The sequence below is a fragment of the Lycorma delicatula genome, chromosome 3 (genome assembly GCF_047948215.1).
Source record: "Lycorma delicatula isolate Av1 chromosome 3, ASM4794821v1, whole genome shotgun sequence".
Lineage (NCBI taxonomy): Eukaryota > Metazoa > Arthropoda > Insecta > Hemiptera > Fulgoridae > Lycorma > Lycorma delicatula.
Genome location: NC_134457.1, coordinates 105,610,873 through 105,636,335, shown reverse-complemented (window position 1 = coordinate 105,636,335; position 25,463 = coordinate 105,610,873). Strand labels below are relative to the sequence as shown.

Below are 25,463 nucleotides of genomic sequence, written 5' to 3'. Positions count from 1 at the left end.
ATAATAAAGCACGTAAATCCTCCACTGTAGTAATAAATATGAAACAGAAAAAAAAAACTTAAATATTAAACAAAATATTTAATGAAAATTATAATTCCGTCATCATATTTAAAATTTTCCATAAATTTCAATTTTTCATTGATAAGAGAAGAAAAAGAAGCCCTGATCCTTTAAAAAATATTTTCTTGATATTAATTTTCTCTTATCCCTTTGATATTCTTCGTTTATTCCTTTAACTATCTGGACAATCATAATTTTATAGTTAACCTTCAACGAGATATCGAATAATTAATGTAATCTAGAGATAACGTATGGAAAGAGCATTTAAAAATTGTGTATTTGTAGTTTAATAGGCGTACAAGGATGTCATGTGGTGTCCACACCATATTTTTCATTGTAAGATTTGCTTCACCTTTATCAAACGTGCTAATATTTCTAGACATACTCGTACAATAAAATGTAAAATACTTTAAAGCTTCTGAAAATTACAGCTTTATTATATTTAGAATCTAAATCCGATTGTATGTTTTCAATGGAAATCTTTTATAATCAAAGGATCATTCCTAGAAGAAAACTTTTATTTACTTGTCTGATAATGATATATTATACAAATTACAAAACTGTGAAGTTTCCGGATAGTATACGGCAATAAAGGAAATAATGCAATTACTTTAATCACTGTAGAAAATCTACAGATAAATGAACTAATTAATTACTAAATAATGCAATTTTCCATAAACTGCAGGATTATATTATTAATTTAATAAATAATTCTAACGTTAGATGTAATAAAAGAAAAACCGTATAACAACAAAAAAAATTACTTGGTTAAATATAACTTCAGCACTGTATTAAAACAAAGTTTATTGCATACTAAAATGAAATAAAAGTATTAACATGTTGTGTATCTCAAGGCAAATCAGATTCCTTTTTGTTGGTGGGGATTACAGTATTTACTTTGATGAGTTAAATAAACGTAACCATTAGCAACAAACAGAAAACAGGTTAGTAGCAACTATGGTCTTAAAAGGTTATATTATCCTATTACTCTTGTCCTACACAAACTGGACCAATATTTACGCACAAAATGTGAAGTTTCAATACGAAGGTTAGTAAAATTGTATAAATTTTTCTAAATTGTAAACCATGTGATATGTTTTTTATTAAATAATATGAAGTATTTTAATAAAATTTACAATAATTATCACAAAATTATACTCTATTATTAAATTAAAAATTTATAGGTAAATTTATGATTAAATCATTGATCATCATCAATGATTTATTGTCAGTTCTAAAATAATGCTTGTCTTTTATAAACAATATACTTCATGAATTTAGTCTAAGTATTTCATGAGAAATGTAACGGTAAATTTCTATTCTTTTTTCTTTTTCTTTTATTAAAACATTGAAATCGACTGCAATAATCCTATTATGAAATAATATATTAGTTATGATTAATGCCATTAGAAAACATGTTTATATTTCAGAAATAATCGTTATTGTATTATTTTTTATTATTATTACGTTTTATAATTAACATTTTTTACAAACTATATGTATAAGCTGTGTCATGTGTAAGCTATATGTGTATGGCTTTACATAAATTAATATTAAAATGTTTAATGTTTTCTATTGAAATACTCTAAAATCTGGCTGTAACAGAGAACGTTTGAAGTAATCTTTTAAAGAAAGAAAATTCATTTAAAAATTAAATACCTGAAAAAATATCGATCTTTATATTTTTAAAAATGTAGGAACTCTCTACTCAGTATGTGTATACTGCAAATTCAGCTCTTCCCATTCTATTACTTTTAGAAAAGATTAAAAAAACGTTTGTATGTTATAGAACAATATTGCATGTGTAGTTAAGCATTCGTTTACATACTAACTGTTTTATATTAACAATAGATCTCTCAACGTTTTGCCAAGGAGAATCTTCCATGTATGATCTTAACAATTAACGTTATTTATAATGAGATTATTGGTTTAATCTAAATTACATATGAATTGTCTTTTAGAAATTTTCTTTTAGAAGTATTTACTTGACATACATAAAAAAAACACTTTTATAAAAAAAAAAGTTGAAAACAGAGTTATTATACTTTCTCGGGATTGGTTATTTATTCTTATGTACTGGATATATAACAAGAATACAGTTTAAAAGATTAATAAAAAATGATTTTTTAATAATAATGATCAGCTCTCCCACTCTTAACACATCCCTCGAAGTACTTCTTTTGAGCCACTTGTTCAGAAGCAACTCTGTACTATTTACGCAGCTTCTGGCAGTTCACTGGGCTCCAACTACATTATATAAGCTGGCTCCGCACTACATTCAGTCAAGCATTCGTTTACATACTAACTGTTTTATATTAACAATATATTCCTGAACGTTTTGCCAAGGAGAATTTTCCATGCATGATCTTAACAATCAACGTTATTCACAATGAAATTATTGGTTTAATCTAAATTACATATAAATTGTCTTTTAGAAATTTTCTTTTAGAAGTATTTACTTGACATACATAAAAAAACACTTTTATAAAAAAAAGTTGAAAACAGAGTTATTATACTTTCTCGGGATTGGTTATTTATTCGTATTTAGTGGATATATAACAAGAATAGAATTTAAAAGATTAATAAAAATCGATTTTTTAATAATTTTGATCAGCTCTCCCACTCTTAACACATCCCTCGAAGTACTTTTTTTGAGCCACTTGTTCAGACGCAACTCTGTACTATTTACGCAGCTCCTGGCAGTTCACTCGGCTCCATCTACATTATATAAGCTGGCTCCGCACTACATTCAGTCAGTCTTCTTCCAGCCTCCTTGTATCACCCTTCATGGACTTAACGTACAATATATGTTCTTTAACAATCCATCATATATGGAATCATTAAAAGAATTTATATACACTTATACATAATCTTGTATTATTCATTCGAATATTAATGTATCATATCTAATTATGAAGTGATAAATGTATATATTTATTTATTATTTGAGCCAGTGGTAAATACATAGAGTAATTACCCTAACCAAGGTACTACACCAAACCGGATATTATCTCCACACCACTTGCACTATTACTATTCTTAACACATAAAAAAACAATCGGTTAAAAAATGTACAATAAATAACAAGATAATTTTTTTCGATTTTTGGAAAAGAGATAGAATTTGGAAGCAGTTTTTTTTTTAAATTTAAAGTAAGGACGTTCGCATGTACTGAAATCTAAATAAAGCAGGGTTATGTTTGCAAAATTGTGCGAAAATTGACCGCAACCTATGTACTCCACCCGCTGGAGTAATTGATCTCAAACCTTCTACAACGAATTGTCACGAGTCTCTATGTAAAATTTCATCAAAATCGGTTAATCCAGTTGAATTTATTAAGCTTTAAACACGTCGCCACATGTACGTGGCGACGTACATGAACATTATTCTTCATCTTTTTTGGTTTTTGGGGTGTCTGGGTCATGAAATATCGGGAAGTGCAAAAGACTACGATGCCAGGAAAGTAGAAACATACAAAAAACTCTTGCGCAATATAAATACCTCTTTTAATAATCTCTTTCCATAATAATGCTCTTATAGTGTGTAAAGGCTATAACATACACGAAAGTCCAAGGTTTTTGTAATTCAATAACTTAAAAGTTGTTAGAAGCTACAGAAAATACATGAGTTAGAAAATAATTATTATAAAAGAAGCAAGTATACATAAACAGCAAAATTACAAAAATAAACTGAACGAACATAGAAATAAATATAACCCTAAATCTATATATATGAGATAAAAGGCTCATAAAAAAGGCAATGTTCTTATGTGACCGCTTCAATCCAAAAAAATACTGGTACGATTTACGCGCAGTTTTTTGTAAAATGGTCAGCGTTGTTTGGAAAAGGTTCAAAGCTATTGAAATTCACGATCTGACCAGTAGAAAGAAAGTTAGGGCTTGTTTGAACGGACTACTGTGTTTAGAGAATAGTTTGAATTTAGTCTGATAGGTAGTTCTGTTATTTTGAAAATTGAATTTATTTACATTCTGACTTTTATAAAGTGAAATATGAGGTTCCGTAATGTTCAGTTTTTTAATGTTTTATCAAAGATTCAATTATGTTAATTGTATTATGCTAATTATGTTAATTGTAATTATGATAATTGTATTTAATTTATATATATATATATATGTGTGAAGAAAATTTATTTATTCTTTTAGCTATATCAGACTTCGAATTGCAGTTTTTCTAATAGGAATGAATACTGAACGCTAAGTCCTTACTAACCACAAAGTAGAGTATTACATACTAGATATCTCCTGCTAATTGGTTATATTTAACGGCAGAAATATTATATTAATAAAATCTGCTGACTTCTTAATTCTTTTGGTTTATACTACTGTATTAAACGCTGAAAAATCATACTTTTACATAATGGATATTAAAAAATTACGGTATGGCAATAAAAAATTAAGAAGAATATAATTTTATGGAATAGATACAAAGAAATACTGTTTTATAAACTGGAATTTATCAGAATATCAACAGCAATTTTATAAATTTGTTTCCGAAGAACGGTATCTTCTTTCTTGTTTCTTATTTACAAAATTTTATATTGGTTCATGTAGTTGTATTACATTCTTTTCACTACTTAGAATTTATTGTTAACTTAATACTAACTGCAAGTAAAAACAAAAATATAGGGAGGGAAACGCGAAATGTTAAAGTTAAATAGTACGGACTGGTCTAGATTTAATTAAACACACGACCGTTCCAAATAGAAAGGCAGGCGTACTTTGTATTATTATGCTGGTAAGGAAATAGGTCCATTTTAAGTTTTAAGATATGTTTTTTTTTCTTATTTCCATAACCAAACAGTAAATTCCAACTATAAAATTTTTTTTTTTTTTTTAGGTGAAAGATGTGGATTGAACGGAAGAGGAATATGCATGAATATACGATTTTGTCAAATAGCCAAAGAAATGATTAAAAAAGGAGAAAAACCAGCTTACTGCGGTCCTGAAAATATGAAGGATCCTCTTGTATGCTGTTACGACTCTGTTCGAATAAAAGCTAAACGCGATCAGAGTCAAACAAAATCTTCTTACTCAATTTCTAAAACAAGTAAGAGTAATATATATATAACTGTCACTATGATGATATCCATATGAATATACGTCTACACCAAATATTGTTTTGTCAACAGTGATAAAAAATATTTATAGATCTGCATGCTAAACTTTTGAATGGTTTTATTATTATTTCTGATACTACGTAAGATTAATTTAGTAAAGAAATTAAAGTTGTTATGTTTCAAATATAATAATTGCTAGTGTTGGTTATGTCGACCGAAATTTCTCAAATCAGAAAATATTATTAGTTGACTTAGGTTCAAAGGGGAATTGACTTATAACTTGAACAGCTAAATAAATATAATTTATTTTCCTATCATTTATAACATGAAAAGTTAATTAATTTTAATTATGAAGATTTTTATGCAGAAAAGAAATTGCCTTTTAATGAGAAATGATATAAATATTCTCAATAATGGTAAGCTCAATAATGGTAAAATTTAAAGTTTATTATCTTAAGAAATTTTAATGGTTCGATGCACTTCATTTTTTCTATTTTGTGTTAATCTGTTAATTTAAAATAACACCTTTTCATATTTAAAACTATGTGTTTCTTAATCACTAAAGTTTATCCTTTATTATTATTTTAATTTGCTCTTTTTTATATAAATTAACTTCTTATTATATCTAAGTCAAGTTTTTTTTTTCACCATAGTACCGTATTAATTATAATTATCCAATAAACACATTAATTCATGACTGCCTTAACACATGGCACACCAGCATTTCTTGTTACAAAATTTTGTTAAAGCTTTGCATATCTAGTTTGCCCTAAGTCCCTTCATTATTATTCCATCGAACTATCCGAATCTTAATACATTTCTATAAAAAGAAAATTTAAAAGCTTTTATTTTTGTCATTTCAAAATGTTTTAAATGTATATTTTGTCTCTTTTATCAGTGAGTTTTCAGTAGTAATTTTATTTTTCCAAGATACTCCTAAAAAATATTTTGTCAATTTCTTTTCAATTCATAAATGGGCAGAAGCTAAAAGTATGACCAGTCTAGTTTTGATATCAATGAAATAAATAAATCACTAATAATATTCGGATTTTCATTCTTCTTTCAAGAGTAATTGTTACAATTTTTCATTTATTTTGAAAAGTAAGTAATCCAAATATTTACCTTCTTATTCGCACACTCATTTACCCTCACTCACAGGTGGGAGTTGATATATTTGTCAAAACGTCGTACAATGAAACGCTGAGAAAAAATTGTGTGATATTATCCATAGAATTTCTTACTGTATGGATTAATATTAAAGCACCACCTTAGATAGAACCAAATTAGATGAATTCCCACTTTTTTTAGCTTTGGTTTTTATACATCAAGTAATAGGTAGAAGATACAGATAACATACGATTGTCTTCTCGAAGAAGTACCAGTCTAAAGTTTCAAATTGTCGAAATGCATACACAAATCTTTATTTTTTGGAACCAACTCAATGCTTAATGTTAGACTTTAAATTTCGCCTTCATTTAAGCGCTGAACGAAGGATGGTGTCCAACAAACCATTAGATGTCCACAATATCGTAAGAAATATCCATTAAGCCCTCAGATGTTTCAAAGTAGGACTAAAAAGAAAGGAAACTTACAGTTGATTTAATTTTAAAGAAGAAGTGAATTATTATTGTAAGTAAAACTGTAAAAATTAACGTTAAAAAAAGACATGTTAAATTCTATTTTAACTAATCCTGGCCGTTAACGAAATCTTTGGCCTAGCCTCGCAGACCCTACAAATGGCGCAGGATCGTGTGTGCGTGTGGCAGAAAAAGTGAAGGATTAAGGTTAAACAAGGTAAGTCGAGGCACGTCTCATTTGCCATGCGGAGAGGTGACTGTCCCGGTGTGTACTTTGATGATATTTTTATCCCGCAGACGGCGACTGTGCGGTATATGGGACTTCACCTGGATTGGCGTTTGACCTGCAAGTGTCACGTGAGGATGAAGAGGTAACAGCTAAACGCAAGGTACAGGGAACTTCATTGGCTGCTACGGAGGAACTCTGGCCTCACGTTATCCAACAAGATCTTCATTTATAAGTCTATCCTGCGCCCAATCTGAACGTACTGTGTAGAATTGTGGGAAACGGCTAGTACTAGTAGTGTCGAAATTATACAACGATTTCAGAACAAAGGAGCGAGGGTAATTGCCGAAGTCCCGTGGTTCACGCGGAATGATGAGATTCACGATTATCTGGAGTTCCCATCGGTTCGTGAGATTGCACAATAGCGCAATGTCAAATACCTGCAGAGGCTTGAGAATCATATATACCACTAGATTAATCTATTCGATAACAGCAGAGACGTCCGACGGTTGAATCGAGCCCACGTACTCGACTTTGGGTCTGTGTAACAGTTTGGAATCTAACACCGTCAAGTTTAGTGGTGCCGTATCTAATTTCTTGTTACTCCTACTTCTTTTTTTTAAATTTGTTATTAATGTATGTTTTTTGTGGACTATATGGTGCTAAAATTAATTATTTGTGATTTATGACTGAGCTTAAAATTTCATATTTGACTTTAAGTTTGCTTGCAACTATTTATTGCGTATTATTTATTTTGGGGGTTCCTTAAGGATCTTCTTATCACGTGATTTTGTCAGGAAACTTACTTGTGGCTCCACATGAGAGCCGATTGTAATTATAATTGTTATTGAGCAAAAAAAAAAGGAAACGAATTTAATAAAAATAATTCAGACATTCTTATTAATAAATGAAAATTTTTATATCTAATATTCTAAAAAAAAATTAAAGAAATAATAGATACGTGCTGAAATTACTATATTCATATATAATAATAATAATAATGCCCTGATGTAGGTTATCCGCACGACCGGAACACAACGTCTACGTTCCACGTCCAGGGCGGCAACAGCTGTACTTACGTACATTACATATAGCTGGCTAACCGGGCTCCGAGTATTGTTCTCGGTAATGTTCATTTTCGGCCGAATTATATCTACAGGCCGATTTTAAGGACTGGGTTTGGCGGTCACCTGCAGGTACGACTTTTTCTAACGATTAAGGACATGGATTCATACCACCATTAGAGCTGGCGATGTGGCGGTTACGGTCGAAGTTATTTGCAGGTGTAACGGAGGCCTTTCGCTGTCCACATGGCCCCCGCGATGGCAAGCATGTAGTTAAGGTGCCCATGTATTTCGGGGCATGGGATCCCTGAAAACCTCGTTGTGTAAGGGCCTGGAGTCAGTGCAGAGACTGCGCATCCGCTCTCTGCCAAGACATTTGCCGGTTCCACCGGAGTACCGGAACGGACCTCCAGTGTTGGTAGCCCTGGAGTTGGGGTGTACCCCGGCAGCTAGCCTTACTACAGAAGGGATCTTTCTAACATGCAAGTTGAACAACCAAACGTGGCAGAGGGTTCACGTAAACACACTTGTCTAGAACCGGCAGTTTCGCCTGAGGCAAAACGGAGAAAGAGCGCGGAATCAAGGAAAATTGAAGTTGAGGCTAGGAAAAGCTTGCAAAAAGCTTTCTTCAAGAGCAACGTTTTGAAGCCGAAATATTTAATAATTACAAAGGAAGACGGTAATTTCTCGAGGGTGAGTCCCTTCCTCATCGCTCGAGAAATAAATAAATGTGTGCTGAAGGCCCTGTTAAGGAAAACAGAAAAACTTTCACGGGACTTCATGTAGAGACTGTAAATGATACAAAGTCTCAGAAGATCCTAGGGCTGAAAAAATAGGAGAATTTGCTGTACGTGTTGATCCCCATGGTACACTCAACACCTCAAGGGGTGTTGTGGTTTGTCGGGATCTCTTAAACTGTTCAGAGCAAGAAACTGTTGAAGAACTCGTAGCACAAGGAGTAATAGAGTGTCGCCGATTGAACATGAGAAGGAATGGCGAAGTCCTTCCTTCAGCATCTCTTGTTCTCACATTTAACCGGCCTACTTTTCCGGAGAAAGTTAGAGCGGGAATACATCGATTGGATGTGCGGGCATTTGTCCCACAGCCAATGAGATGCTTCAAATGTCAACGTTTTGGCCATACCGCTGTAAGATGTGAGAGACCGCAAATATGCGTGTGCGGCGATGAGGTGCATGAGGGAGAGCCGTGTACAGAGCCTCCTACATGCATCAATTGTAAAGGACAGCATTCATTTAGATCCAGGAATTTTCCTGTCTACAAAGACGATGTAGCTTATGCCAGCAACAAGACTGCAATGGTGAAATACAAATTGCAACGAGGGATTAACGCTCTAAATGAAGTTGCAAGGAGTAATGGATTCCAATTTTCACCAGAAAAAAACGTGCTGTGTACACTTCTGTAGGAAGAGAATTTCTCGTCTAAGTCCTACGTTGACAATCAGCAATAATCCAATACAATATAAGGATAATGTGAGATTTTTAGGAATAGTATTGGATAAATCCCTTACGTGGGGATTACACATACAGGACTTGAGTTTTAGATGCAAAAAAACCCTAAACATTATCAAATGTTTATCGAACATTAATTGGGGCTCAGATAAAGAGATATTATTGAGATTGTATAAGGAATTGGTTCAATCAAAACTAGACTACGGATGTATTGTATATTCATCGGCTAGGAAGTTGCATCTAAGAAAGTTCGACGTTATTCATAATAGCGGAATAAGATATGCGACAGGCGCTTTCCGCACAAGTCCGGCGACAAGTCTAATGTCCGAAGCCGGAATAAAGCCACTACATTATAGAAGAGAGATCCTTTTGTTAAGATATGCAGCAAACGTATGGGCTTTTCCTGCCCATATAAATAATAAACTTTTCATGAATCATCCAATGGCTGCATTATACGAACGTCGTGCTACCTATTCCAGACCAGCCGGAATTAGGTACCACGAATTAAGAAGAAAACACGAAATTGCTATTCCTGAGATACTAGCAATTTCCACGAGAGAAATACCGCCATGGCTCTTGCCGGCGGTAAATACAAGGTTGGATCTCTATCAGGGAGAAATATAAAAGAAGCCAGCAGTGATCATCCAACAGGAATTTTTGGCAACAGTCAGTAGTTACGAAGAACATATTAGAATTTATACTGACGGTTCTAAAACCGAACATGGTGTTGGATGCTCCATATATGTAAATGGAGAAGCCCATTGAAGCCCATTGTTGGAAACTGCCAGAAATGGCCAGTGTTGATACGGCAGAACTTACTGCCATTCAGCAAGATCTTCGCTTCACAGATCATTATTGCGATGAGAGAGTGCTAATTTGTTCCGATTCTCTAAGTGCACTTGTTGCAATTCGGAACAAAAACATTAAGGATGTCTTAATTTCCAACATCCTGTCTATTTTATACGTTTTAAATCAACGAGAACAGCGATGTATATTTGTATGGACTCCAGGGCATGCTGGTATTACAGGTAATGAGAGCGCAGACGAAGCAGCCAGAAAGGCAACAGACTGCGATGATTTGGATGCATTTCCTGTAAGAGTGGCAGATGTTAAAAATTGTCTAACTAACGTAGTAAAAACAAGTGGAATACTGAATAGAGGAGTTTAAATACAAAATTAAAGCCATTAAAAACTTCTCCATATAAATGGCAAAGCGACGTGAGGTTGACTCGCCGAGAACAAATAGCTGTGACCAGACTTAGAATCGGTCACACGCGATTAACAAATTCATATTTGTTAACCGGCGATGAGAGACTAATGTGCGGTGTTTGCAATAAAACACTTACAATTAAGCATCTAATAGAACAGTCTACAATATATGAGGACCTCAGAAAGAGGTTGCGTCTAAGAAATGATATTACTGCTAATTTAGCTAATGGAAATGAAAGAAAAAATAGTTGCATATTTACACGCCAGTGGACTTCTTAAAAGTCTATAAAAATGGAAATTTTAAAGCTGTGTTAAAGAGTCTTTAAGAGGTAGTTTCATCCATATATGGGAGTCTCGAAGCGTAGCACGTTTGGTGACGGGAGGTAGCCCTCTTGACTAGGCCACCCTGGCTTGCCTGCATTCAAGAGCAGTGAGTCGGGGTGTCTCCAATGATGGCATGGGGATCCTCAAGGGTGGACTGAGGGCGCGAGGCTATGGGTGGCGCAATGCATGCCTGCAGCCTGTTTATATGGAGAGCCAACTGCCACGGCATCCTGGCGTGACTGATATTCTGCTTATCGGCGGTTTTGGTCGCCCCGAGGGTGTTAAAATTAACAAATAATCGAGATAGGTAGAAGAAAATAATGGTATTGATAACGTGTATTTTTAGTTTCATGGTTTTTTGAGAACCTTATCTCAAATTTTAATATAGGGGCCCTTTACACCCCGTAAGTGTTGTACTTGTCTTTGTTATTTGTGTTTTAATGTTCTGTTTTTAAATAAAATGTAAGGGACCTTAGTAGTCGATGCCCGTAAAAATTCAAGAATAAAAATAATAAAAAAATAATAATAATAGTAAGCTAATGTAATTTACGTTATAATTATAAAAAAATAATTAGAACTTAACCTATTAACTTTTTATTTTATTTTAGAATGTACGGAATACGAAAGGAGATCATGTTATGGTTATGTAGCTTCTTATGCTGCTGGAGGCATTCCAGCACAACCAAAGGAATTACCGTTTATGGTATGTTTTAGATTAGTAATGTTATACTTAACTACAGGCATATAAAAACAACGTAAAATAATATTGACAATATTTACCAGTTGATTTGAAAATCCCTAATGTAATAAGGCAAGTTATTTTTCACGTTTGGATTTATCATACTTTATCAGAAACATCTATACGAAGTAATTGTTATTATATTTTAACGAATACAATTGTGCGCGACAAATTGAAACTTTACACCAATAATAATTTTGTGATTATATTTGAATAGCAGTAAAAGAATTTAACCTAAGATTTAATAAAGTACTACAAGCAATTATTATAAGATAATTTTTCCATAAAATATCATTTTGCTTTTATCCTAACAAAAAAAACTCCCAAATTGATGGAACATATTGAAAAAACAGTAGTAAATTAGCAGTTAATGAAGTATACTGTTAGAATTATTTTTTTCTTATTAAAAGTGAGCAGAAATTTTGTTAGTTCAAAAACAATAAAAAAAGATTACTTTTCTTTAATCTTTCTAGTGTTTTTTTTTTTTTTTTTTTTTAAGTAAGATATAATGATAAAACAATAGTGAATAAAATCACCTTCGCTTGATTTTATAGCTTTCTTACGAATCAATTAACTTTTAAACACATTAGAATAGATATGGAATGCAGGTATAGTAAAGTAATGGAAGAAGTAAGCCTGAATTTTTTCATAAAAAATGTAACTACAGTACTAAATCAATAAAAAAGTATTATTTTTGTTCTTCATTTTAATTTTTTTTATTTGAGCGATTTATACTAATTAATTTTCTTCTATTTTTACTTTCTTGTACGAAGTAAAAGAAGTACTGTGATCGCGAAAAATGTTGGTTTTCAAATTTCAACGGATTTCAATTTAAAATGGATTTCAATCCATTTTTGCCATCTGTAATCCATTTTGACTTGTTTCGGCATGACGTCTGCATGTGCATACGTACGTAGAACTTGTTTAAGCCGAATTGGGACAAATCTGAACTAGACGATGGTTGCCTCGCTAGCGCGGTGCTATAATATGCTACTAGTAGAAGACAAGATATATATGGTATAATAAATTTTACGGAATAATTTTTTTTATCTTATAGTTAGTTATTCTTTAATTTAACTAATTTATTACACTAATTTACTGTATACATTTTAAAAATCTTTTTACTATTATTTATATTAATGTTTATTCCAATCAATTAACAAATTCCCATCATAAATTTTTTAATTAGTTTTAGTCTTATATTTATATAAAAAAGAAATAAATTCATAACCGAATAAAACAATACACAAACATTTAGCTAACTTATTTTTACGACTCGTATATTAACTCGCCCTTGCAGTATATATGTACGTGAAATTCCTGTTATAGAACCTTTCAGTCGAATTTTGAAGCCCTTCAGGTTATCCGGAAATTTTGTTTACAGGTTTGCTCCTGATGTCAACACATTTTAACAAAATTTTCAAGAGACTAAGCTTGCCTTAAGTTGCTAAGTGAAAAAGATACCTCTTGAACATATGCAACCTAGTTCACATTCATAATTTATTGGTGAAAGAAATTTTAAGTGAGATATATATTAGGGTATACACTTCCTACTAGAAATTCTGAACAGTTGCAAACGAAGTTTTGGGAAAATTTAGAACTTTTTAACCGTACCCGAACTCTCGGAAAAAATCGCAAATATTTCAAAAAACGGTTGGTCCTATCGCTCTGAAAATTTTTTCGACCGCATCAGCGATAGCTCCATCCGCTCCCAATGGTACTCCTAAGATGATAATACTTTCAAGTGCCCCTGGGGGCCGTTCGGAAATTGAGAAGGGGTGTGATGTGTGCTACCGTAAGATTTCGGCAACCCCGCGTCCGATTTTCACGATTCAAACGGCGTATGTATTACAAGGTCGAGCGGTAACTGTTTAACGCATCGACGGGATCTTGGTTATCTGGAGATTAAATAGTTTAACCCTATGTTTGATTGCACTCACCCACCGTAAAACGTACCGATCCGATCTTTCGCTAAATACGCTCAAACCTGCGCGCTAGCGCAGTTGTAGCATAAACTTATAAAGCCTAAAAAGTAGAAAATAAAAATATATAAAAAAACAAACGTTTTGAAAACCGCTCTTATATTAAATGCACTAAAATATAGAAAATAATTTTAGGATGGTATCTCAGAATGGATTTGACAACAATCTTTGATGGTGATAAGTAAGATTATGTGAAAGTCATAGCTTCAAATTAAAAATTTGTTGTTTTTTTTTGCCAATTTTCTCTAAAGAGTGGGGTGCAAAGATGAGCACCCAATTCCTTTTCGAGGAGAAATTAATTTTTTTCCGTAGCTATTTCACCAGTACTATTAACTTTTACTAGTACTAGTAACTAGTAACTTTTTTTTGAGACTCCCGTAGCAGACGTAACACATTCTAAAATTTTTTGGGGTTACTAACAAACATACCAACTGCAGCTTCGACAGTCATGTAATTAAAAACAATGTGTATAATTTCTTTCCCCTGGTGGTGAATACCTTTTAAAAGTTTCTGTCTAGTAGTAGTTGTGAAAGAACGAGTTTTCTACTGCTTTGTGTTATGTGTGTGTACCTGAATTATATTTCCAGTTTCGTCACCAACATACCTCTAGGACGCCCAGTACAGCCAGCATTTGCGTTATATCTTTTGTTTGACCTTCCGGTCAAACCGGATAAGTTTTAGCATCGTCTATGTTAAATAAGTTCTTTTTTTTATTTTATTTATTTATTTTTTTACCGATATCTAACAATTAGCTAAATATGTAGATTTTATTTTTAGGCTTACGACAAAGTAATTCTAATACTTTTGAACTATTTTGTAGATATTCACTGATAGAGACTTTTTCAGGTTTAACCACCCCTTGTATTAGCAATTTACGATAATATAAGCCTTTATCAACCTAATTTTTATTTATTTTTTAAAAAAATAAGTTAACTTATTATATTTGTGAATTTAAAATTATACTAGCATTTAAATTTAGAAATAATATTTTTTATTTTTTTTTTTATTAATTTAGGCTAATGTGGACTAATCGTCCACCATGTCTCGTTCACCATCCCCGAAAATTTCTGGCGGATAGGTTCTAACCTTGCGAACCCGGAAGAGGGCCAAGTGCGAGGCGTTGGTAATCGTGGACAATGAGTCCATGGAGCCAGCCACAACCGAAGGCGATCCGGAAATGACAGCCGCCACCATGAAAGTTACAGGGGAAACCCCCTCACTACCACCGGTCGAGAAGCGGAAGAAAATAACACCAATAATATTGGACTGCCCATGGGATTGGCCGACGTTGGCGAGAGTCATATCTACCATAGTCCGCGGGCGGTGGTTACAAAGAGCTCGGGCTCTTCAGAAGGCTGCAATTAAGCAGCGAAACGATTTCTTCCGGGAAATGAAGAGCTTTTTGCACTAGAAGAGTGCTAAGGCACTTTCATAAATATGGATAAGTCTTACACAGTTATCAAGGAGAGGGAGCTTAAAGTCGTGGTCCGGGGTATCCCCTTTGGAGCCACCTGCGAAGAAGTGGGAGAGGATCTCTCCTAACTAGGCTATGACGTAGCGTCAGTGAAAATGCTGACCACAATGGATGCTAGGGAAACCTCTATGTGCGTTGTGGCACTTAAATAAACGCTAGCCGCCAGGGGCATCTACGATCTGGACAGTATGTTTTACTGTAAAATAAAGTGACCGCATTCTTGTCACAAGGGAGCCCTCATCAATGCCGCAGATGACAAAAGTTCGGCCACTCGTTGAACTATTGTCGCAGGGACAGATCTGCGTCAAATGTGGTGGAAACCACAAAACGACGTCTTGACTAAAATCGCGAGAAGAGCCCGCATCGTGCGCGAATTGCAAGGGGCCTCACCCAGCAAAATATAGGGGATGCCCTTATTACAAACAGCATTTGGTCCGAAAAAAGGCCTCCCACAAACGTCCGTGGTCACTGATGGGTGTAGCTGGGCGCGGGTCGCCGGGAGGTAAAAAAACCTTAGCCGGAAGACGGTCAGACCGCGGCTATTCTGGCGGTGGGAAAAGATATGCCATCTCCTCCCACACCACTCATTCCAGTCCTTTATTGAATACCTCATGACCTAAATCAACCTATATAGCTAGGCAAACTTTGCAATAGCTGCAATGGAACGCGAGTACCGTAGCAAGCAAGACGGCGGAGCTATACCATCTGGCCGATGACCGACAAATTTATGTGTCATTGATAGCAGAAACGCATCTCAAGCTGGACAAATCACTGATTTTGCGGATCTATTTCACTTACAGAAGCGACAGGGTAGTGCCACGCTGAAATCCCACCAGCGGCGAAACCGCTATTTTAGTTCACAGACGAATCACGCATATGCTGGTTGAGGTCTACACCGATATCTTGGAACAGACCTACATACATGTGCAGTATACAGGCGCAGTATACAAGATCTTACTCAGTATCTACATTTTATGTTTTAAAATTACCTGAAGTCATGAGTAATCTAGAGAAATTCGTCATTAAAACTTTAATTTCAATATTCAATTTTTTCTTTAATTATAATTATTATTTAAAAACAGAGTGTATTCTCATACACTCTGTTTTTGAAGAAGTGTTGATAAAACCTTGATCGGAACCACTGTACCTCAATCAAATGGTGAATACTAATAACGGGAAAAATAATTAAATTTGTCGAACAACCTAAAAAAAAGTTACTATAAATTTTGTGTACATTTGGTTGGTTGTTGTCATAATGAATGTTAGACGTTTAAAGAAGAGTCAAGACCAAATCTACTGGACGCAGAAGTGTTCATTAAAAACGGATAAGCTGTTCAAAAGTCATGTTCAAAGTTTTCATTTAGAGATTAATCATTATATATTAATTATAAATATTCGTCAAATAATTTAAAATAATGTAAAATGTTATTTCAATGATTTATTAAAGGGTTTAGTTGGATACGGAACAAAGAACAACGTAGATTGGGCCTGTGGATGTTCACTAATAAGCGAAAAATTTGTTTTATCAGCAGCTCATTGTACGAAGGATCCAAACGAGTAAGTTAAAAGAAAAAAATCTTATTATTCACACTCATATTATTTCATTAGATTTTAATTGTATTTTCTGAAAATGATTTATTTAGGTTTCTTAGAATTCATATTTTAGAAATAGTCACAATTTTCAGAGTCAAGCTGAAACTTATCAGTAACTAAACATTAAAAGATTATACCATCTATACTCTATAAATTTTCTTATTTCAGGTTTTTTAATTTTAGAACGGCTTTATTATGAGTTTCGGTGTTACCAGAGTTAATGATAAAATATATGTGTATGTAAGGAAAACCTTTACTTTATAGTATTATAATCGTATCTTACAAACCTCTTGATGAAAAAAATTAAGTTTTATATAATAAAAACTGTCTTAATTTTTAGAAACACTTTTGAAAATTTCAATTTATTTATAAAACCGTTTTTATATAATAAAAAAAAAAATATTTTAGTATACTTAATAACAAAATCTTATGTTTACGATGAAGTCTTTTACACGTTATGAATGGCAATATGTCTACCATTAAGAAAAAACTCAGCTTCAGTTAATTAAGAAATTGTTTTTGAAATGAACTATTCTATTCTATAAAACAAGATGTGATTTAATAACATTTTAAGGTGTGTAATTGCTGTGTAATTTTAATTCATAATGGTAGGAAAAAAGACTGTAAGAAAGATAAATTTCGTTGGTTATTAGTATTTGTAACCACAATCAATAACAATTAAGTCGATAAGAGAACATAATCTATGAAAACTGAAACGGTCTTTAATTTTAAATTAAAAAAAAAAAATTATCTTTCTTTACCTTACTGATATTCCTTACTGATAACGATATTCGCTCCTCCAGCACTTCACTACAGATTTTTGAAATATATATACATTTCCAAACTCCCAAACTCTATATATATATATATATATATATGTGTATACATTTTATTCTATTTTAATAAACATAATGATCCCAACTGTAGTTATCTTTCTTTAATGGCTAAGAGAAATGAATTATTATAATACATGTAAAATGCGTATAAGTACGACTTATCTGTCTGTTTTTGAGAAATGTTTGTATTTAAAAACGTCTTTAATTAAAAACGTTTTTTCTATTGCTACATCATTGCCAGTTAAACAAATTCTATGTTTAAAAAAGATTTCATGTCATAATATTTCCGATTACATTTTTGTTGATTATAGATTTAAAATAATTTATGAAATCTAAATTTATGAAGTTATACAAACGTTTAATTATTCTATCTTTTTGTCCCTCAAATTATATTTACTTTTGGATTCGGAAATTAGAAACCATATGTAAATTTCATGACGATAAATGTGTTTCCCTGAAAACATCTTTAATTAAATACACTCTAGACATCAACAGTAAATGAAAACAACATAAACATTGATAAAGTCCCGCTACTAACTTATGCAAGGACCCACATGTATGTGTCAATTGTCATGGAAACCACTTTGTGAGATCCCGAAATTGTCCTACTCACAAGGAAGCTCAACTGTTTAGGAAGTGATGACTATACAAAAGGTTAGCTACATAGAAACTAGGGAGACTGTGATCAGTAGAACGCAAAAGGTTGCATAATATAAGTAGATTGCTGCAGCTCTTGTAACTTCAAATGAATAAATCGGAAATAGCACGCGTACTCGCAAATATGGTCGAAAAAATCATCAATCAACAAATAAAGAGAAGACCAATAAGATGAATTAGTCCAAATCTGACGCAGAAGAAAACAGAAGTATCTGTTGAAATGAATTCCGTCAAGCTCAAGTTTAAGTCTACGTTTAGTATACAGCTGAAGTCAAAAGAAGTAAAATCTGAGAAAAAGCCTGAGCCAACTACATGTAAGGTAAAGTTCCAGCTAAAAAAAAATTTATTCAGAATTCCGCAACACCAGAAATAAAGATATTAGAAAAGGAAGATTTGGAATAACCAACGAGGGAGCTCCGAAAGCACTGAGGGCTTTAGCTGAAAGGGTGAGAAATTTGGATTCCACACATGTTTTAGCGGTGAGTACATCTACTCTGGACTATGATGTACTTCTGGCCGTGGCAATGGAGCCGGTGTCATGCGATACTAGCAGGAGGAGATCGTCTGCAACTTACAGTGCAGGATCTGAATACTTCATCTCTGAGGTCTCAGGTACCTTGGGATTCGACATCGAGGCTATTAGGAAAATGGAAAAAAGAAGCAAGAAAGGATGTCCTAAAGTGAAACCAAGGCAATTGCATATAAAAGACATTGATTTTATGTCTTTATGAAGAATTTTATGATAAAAGTTGTGTTTTTAATTTTTGAATAATTTGATCGTTTTTATAGTTTTTTGAACACCTTCCGTTAAGAGTGATCTGTGTGATGTAAAGTGACAAGGAACCGTTACACCCTTCTCATCTTAGTTTTTCAATATTAATAACCGTTTCTAAAAGTGTTATAATTTTTATCGCAGAGTATTGTTCCTTTTTCTTATAGTGTGTGGCAACATTTATAGGTTTTTGGCAAGTAAATATTAGAAAAGACTTAAAAGAACAAGGGCCTTTACACCCTTGTTATGTTGTGTTTTCGGGATTTCAATAAGCATTGACAAGTCTGTGTTTAGATTCTTTTTTACAAGATAGTTCCTTGACAATCACTACTGTACTTTTTAAGGCTTTATTTAAATTAAAATAAATTTTAAGTTAAAATTGGGCTAACGACTAAAATACTCCATGCCTCTAAATCCGTTCCCCCCAAAAAAATTAATAAATAATAATAATAATAATGCTTTGTTGTTATTGAATCCAAGTATTTTAATTGAACTGTGTGATATACTGCATTTACGTTATTTAAACAATATGTATAATTTTAGATGTATTTTTACCATTCAAATTTATTATGAATTAATGCTTATTTTGTTTTTCTACAATATTTAAATTGTCTTTTTATATGTTTAAAACATTTATTTTTAATTTAATTATTTTATCTCTGTGGATCCCATTGTATATATAATATTATTATCTTCTATAATTTTGCTATAATATTGTTTTTTTTATCTTTTTGTCATTTCTTAAATTAGATTTAATAGCGGATTAATTAGCGGTCGAGTGATTTGAATTTTTATTAATTATACACTTTTAAGAATTTTCTTTAAAAGTCATATTTTAGATTAAATAATTAAACCTCCGTTATTAATTACTTGTACATTTTGAGTTTGGATTATTACTATGAAACATCACAAACGAGTTATTCGCCTAACAAGAAAAACAAATTGTAAAAAATTGACTCCCTTAACAAGCAATGTTTAGCAGAACGAGTGACCAGGACACATCGTGACTTCACATCCTGTTTGGATATCGGCAGTCTGTAATTGGCGCTCGTTCATCTAGCATCTTACTGTTATTTTTGAAAGCTGTATTCAGACTCATTTTTAATTGTTCATTTTTTTTTGTAATGTTAAGTCGTAAAGAAAATGCCGCAAGAAGACAGGGATAAGAGAAGAAAAATCACCGTATAAGTCAAACACCTAATCAATGAGAAGTGAGTACGAGGTTTAAGTATGGCTGACTTAGCACGCGCATACAATCGCTCTAGATCAGCTATTTATCCTCAAAAACAAGGATAAGATTAAGAAGAGTGATGCCTCAAAGGTTGACGCTAGAACTTCTAAGCAAGTTTCTAAGCAACGGCCACGTATTCTAGACTGTGTTGTAAGATTGCTTCTCATATGGAAATAAGAAGAAAATGCAAGGCGACAATAAAACGAAACATAATTTGCGAGAAGGAGAAACTATTGGCCGATCTCATTAAGAAGACGCCAAGATCATCAACGGACGTAGAAAATGCATTCAAGGCAAGCCACGGGTTGTTTGAAAAGTTGAAGAGAAGAACCGGCATCCACCACGTTGAGAAGCACTGAGAGACAGAAAGTTCAAACATAAAGGCAGCCGAGGAGGCTGCCTTTATGTTTGAACTTTCGGCTGCGGCAGATAACCGAGGGTTATCTGCCGCAGTAGTTTTTTATTGTGATGAGATGAGTCTGTTCTGGTAAAAGATGCCGAAACGAACTAATATTACGGTAGAAGAGAAAGCATTACCGGGATACAAGCCAATGAAATACCGTCTCACGGTTTTGTTTAGTACAAATGCAAGTGCGATTTGAAAATTAAACCGCACCTCGTTTACCATTCGAACAATCTACGAGCCTTCAGGAATTATAAAGTCCAGAAGGGCAGACTAAATGTTTGGTGGAGTTCTAAAAACAAGCCTTAGGTTTCGCGTTACCTTTTTACAGATCAATGAATTATTTGGTCCGTTTGTAAAAAATATCTGCTTGAGTTGAATTAGCCATTCTTGTTGAGGACAACGTTCTTGCACATACTACAAGCCTAGAAAATGCCTTGAAGAATTTTAATTTATCGTGTTGCAGTTGCTACCTCCCAACAAAAATCCTTTACTGTAGCTCATAGACCAGCAGGTCATTTAAACTTTTAAAAAACTCTACACAAGCGCACGTCCAGCGTTGTTTTGAGGTAACTGAAGGAACCAATCTCACTCTCAGAGACTTTTGGAAAGACTCATTTCACTTCGTTGCCTGCCTCAAGATGATCGACAAGGCACAGGAACAGGTCACCATGAGAACACTTATTTCCTCATGGAAGAGATTTTGGCTGGACACCATTGTCGGACGCGAACCCGAGGGGTTTGCGCAATTGCCTGTGGGGCCTATAATCGACGAGATTGTGCCTCTGGCCAGGATTATGGAGCTAGAGGAGGATAGTAGCAACGACATCTAGTGAAAGCGAACTAGTAAAAAACTAGAAAAAAAAAACTGCAGAGAATGCAGCTCCTGGCTAGCTGCATTCATTAATATTTCAGAAAAAAGCTAATATTAATTCATGCATGGCTAAATTTCAATTTATTTTTAAACTTTTAAAAACAACAGCTTTAATTTAAATGTCATCGTTGAGTCAGTTTTTAGTGTAAATAAAATTATAAAATGTTATTTTTTAAACTTATTAAATATATTTAATGTTTAGTTAATTTAATGTTTAATAATTTAGTTAAATTTCTTTAATATTTTTTAGTGACCTTGCTAGATGGGTGAGACTAGGAGAGCTTGATTTATCTAGAAATAATGAAACGGAAAATACTCTAGACTTTGAAATAATAATGAGAATAAACCATCCAGACTATCTGTCAGAACTAGTTTACAATGATATTGCTTTGTATGAATTAAATAATTTTGTAACATTTACTGATACAATAAAACCTATTTGTCTACCGCAACCGAATTCATACTACGATGTTACAAATGTTTTTGGAGCTGGATGGGGTAGAACTGATTACGGTAAGGATAAAAAAAAATTATTTTTTGCAAAGATAAACACATGCAGTCAGATCTGCATATTTTTATGATTTATATAGTAACATCAAAGCACTTAATAAACTGAAAAATAATTAACTCGTTTAAAGATAATCTTTAAATTGTATTTATTTCCTTGTAATGATATGTAAATAAAACTTTATTGTCGTACGTAGTTTTATTAAATGCAATTCAATTTAGCGTGGATTTTAATTACTCAGACCTTGTGAAAAAAAAAATTAATTTGAAAACGTGGACTCGACAGAAAAATATTTACGATGAAGAAGTTAATTATTTATTTTTATGAAGACCTATGTTTTGCCTTGAGTTTCGTATGGATGACTTCTTTAACACTAACAGTATATATGTTATCCAAATTTGTGTTTTAGACCTAACGGTACTGTATTTTATATAAAAATTTAACTCAAAAATTAAAATAAAATTTCTGCGATCGTAATAAAATCAATAAATAAATGCCCTAGAAAGTAAAATATGTTAATTTTCTTTTCTTTTATTAACAATTTTCCGAAGATAATGCTTAACTGAAATTTTAACTTACTCTTATTTAAAAGCTTTACTGCTTGTAGAGGTACATATGGTATGAATAATTTTAATGTGGTCAAATAAATTTTTATACAAAAAAAAATATATAACCAATAATGCGGTTGCCCATTAATTTCGTTTTTTATTTCATAAAATTTTATGAGACACTGATACTGGTTTGTGGAAATTTCCTTCATGTCAAACTATAGGATGTCTAACATCTTCTTAGGTAAATTATTCTGAATATGGTGAAATTTATTCACTATTTATTTTTTGAAATAAATAAAGGTTCCTGTAAAGGAAAAACAACGTTTCAGCTTACATGGTGAATTTATTAATTATCCAAAAAAAGTTAATACGTTAATACTCATAGAAACTAATTTAACTGAATTTTTTGAAAATTGATTTTTAATTTTATATATTTGGATGAATTCTGATTTCATGTAACTCGACTGAATTAAAAATTATTACTTAATTATACTGTATCAGGAATTGTAATTGAATAAAGTGTATTTCTGTTTAACATTACCTGGCTCAGTAATTTTCAAAATTTTAATTAATTTAGAATGTTCCTATTGATTAATCATGTTCTTGAATTTACAGGATTTTTGAAATGATAACTAACGGTAAATAATAAAAAATATTCTTTCAAACACACTGAAATTTTCTAACTTGTATAATTTATTTAAATATAAAATCTAAATTGTTTTGATGTTGTGTAAGTGCGGTACGGAATACATCAAGTCTGGAGATGTATTACCATCTCACAGTCCGGCATTCTGAACAGAGGAATGAAAAAGAAGAAAAGTGAAAACAAAAAATCTTTGGTTAACTTATTCCTTGATGTTGCAGTTATTTTTTAATACTTCTAAAAGTGCATTTATTAATTTAAAATATCTTTAAATACTTTTATTTGAAACATTTTGTACTTTACCCTCAGTGATTGAAAAATAAAAATAAAATGTGAATTTTTAAGCAGGAGAATATTGTTCACAAAATGCTATTGTATTATAGGTCAACGTCATAAGTTAAATGATGTTCTGCAGGCACGGCTTTTGGGTAATGACCTCGAATGGCTTGTAATTGTATGTTGATATGAAAAAAAAAGATAAAATTTCCAAACCTTTATCGAGAATCAAACATTTTTACCAGAATATGTATTACATTTTTTCCCATAAAATTATGTTAAGAATGTGTGTTTCTCTCTAAATAAAAGCTTAATTAAATTTCAATTAAATTATAAAAAAAATAATAATAGAAGACAAGGTTAAAAACAATTATTATATATATTTTTATCTATTACATTCATTTCTATAAATTTTTCAGCTTTAAAAGGACAAGATATATATATATATATATATATATATATATATATATATATATATACTGTAGTTTACAAATAAATATAAAATTATTATTTAATAAGACTACAAGTTTAAATATTATTTTTGAACTTAGCTTTTTTTAACATTGCATTTTATAAAATCTATTATTAAAATTATTTCCAGCTGGACCAAGAAGTAGTATATTGCTTAAAGTAGACTTAGATTACTTGACAGTAAAAGATTGTACAAATACTTCTGAACTGCGTGTAGCACCTCGGGGCTTGGAAGAAGAAACTATGATTTGTGCTGGAGTTTTAGAAGGAGGAAGAGACACATGTTCGGTAATAATTAAAAATAAAAAAAATTAATGATTTTTTAACAGTTTAGTTACCACGTACAAGACAACGCTTTTGTTTCTTTAGAAGCAAAAACCAAATATTAAAAATAATAATAATGATATATGATGCTGACAGAAATGAATCTTTAATATATTTAGTGATACTATCTGATATACTTTCATAATAACAGTGGTGCATGTAAAGTAACTAAGATAGAAGAGGTTTATTAAATTTATTTTCTCTGTGGATAATGATATTCTTTGAAGTGAATTCAATGAATATGTCATATGTGGGACTTTACGTTCGGCATTGTAAGCATATATCTTTTTTGCTGATGTTTTACTATTGTAACATATCAACATACACATCTATTGCAACACAGCTTATTTGGCCTAATGAAGAAGGAAACTGGGAAATTTTTGCTCGTAAGTTTCCTTGTAAACAAGGACACTATGACACTCATAAACTTAAATTTCTATCTGTAAACTGATAATATATATTCGCCGTAAAGTTAAGCTAAATATTTTTATATCTACTGTAATCGATACTTATTTGATCAAAACACACACAAACACACACACACACACAAACAAATATGCATATATACATATGGAAGTAATGAGTGTATTTTTATTTAATTTCAATTATTATGATTTATTTTTAAGCCACTATAATTAATTACTTCAAAGTAAAAACAAAACCATTTTCTTTTCATAATTTATAAACGTTACTTTTATTAGTAAAAAAAAACAAAAATAATCTTTAAACAGATTTCATCCAGTAATTTCCTTACTTTTCTGTATCTGCGTAACAGGGAGACTCAGGAGGTCCATTGTTTCTTCCTAAAACAACTAATCATGCGTGCTTCTTACACACTCAGCTGGGAATTACATCTTTTGGAAAACAGTGTGCATTGAAAGGATTTCCAGGGATTTACACTCGCCTACTTAACTACCTTCCGTGGATTGAATCTATAGTTTGGCCAGACTACCCAACAGATCCAGGTCAAATTTGGAGCCCGTGAACGTCTGACGTGCAATAATTTATTTATATACTTTTTTTAACTTTAAAATTATATAATAATCTCCTATTTTTCTTTAAATGCTGCTGTAATAAATTTTTTATGAGAATAAATAATACTGAAGGATAGTAAATTACACAA

The 25,463-nt window shown here is 32.1% G+C and overlaps 1 protein-coding gene across 1 annotated transcript; it reads left to right on the top strand.

Annotated features, from left to right (window-relative positions):
* Positions 1–975: 975 nt before the first annotated feature.
* LOC142321841 (venom protease-like) lies at positions 976–25,463 on the top strand. The gene is made up of 7 exons (XM_075360295.1): positions 976–1,108; positions 4,918–5,127; positions 11,615–11,709; positions 16,649–16,758; positions 21,818–22,080; positions 24,147–24,304; positions 25,116–25,463. Exons 1-7 carry the CDS (start codon positions 1,018–1,020, stop codon positions 25,323–25,325), a joined length of 1,137 nt encoding a protein of 378 aa, XP_075216410.1. The 5' UTR covers positions 976–1,017; the 3' UTR covers positions 25,326–25,463.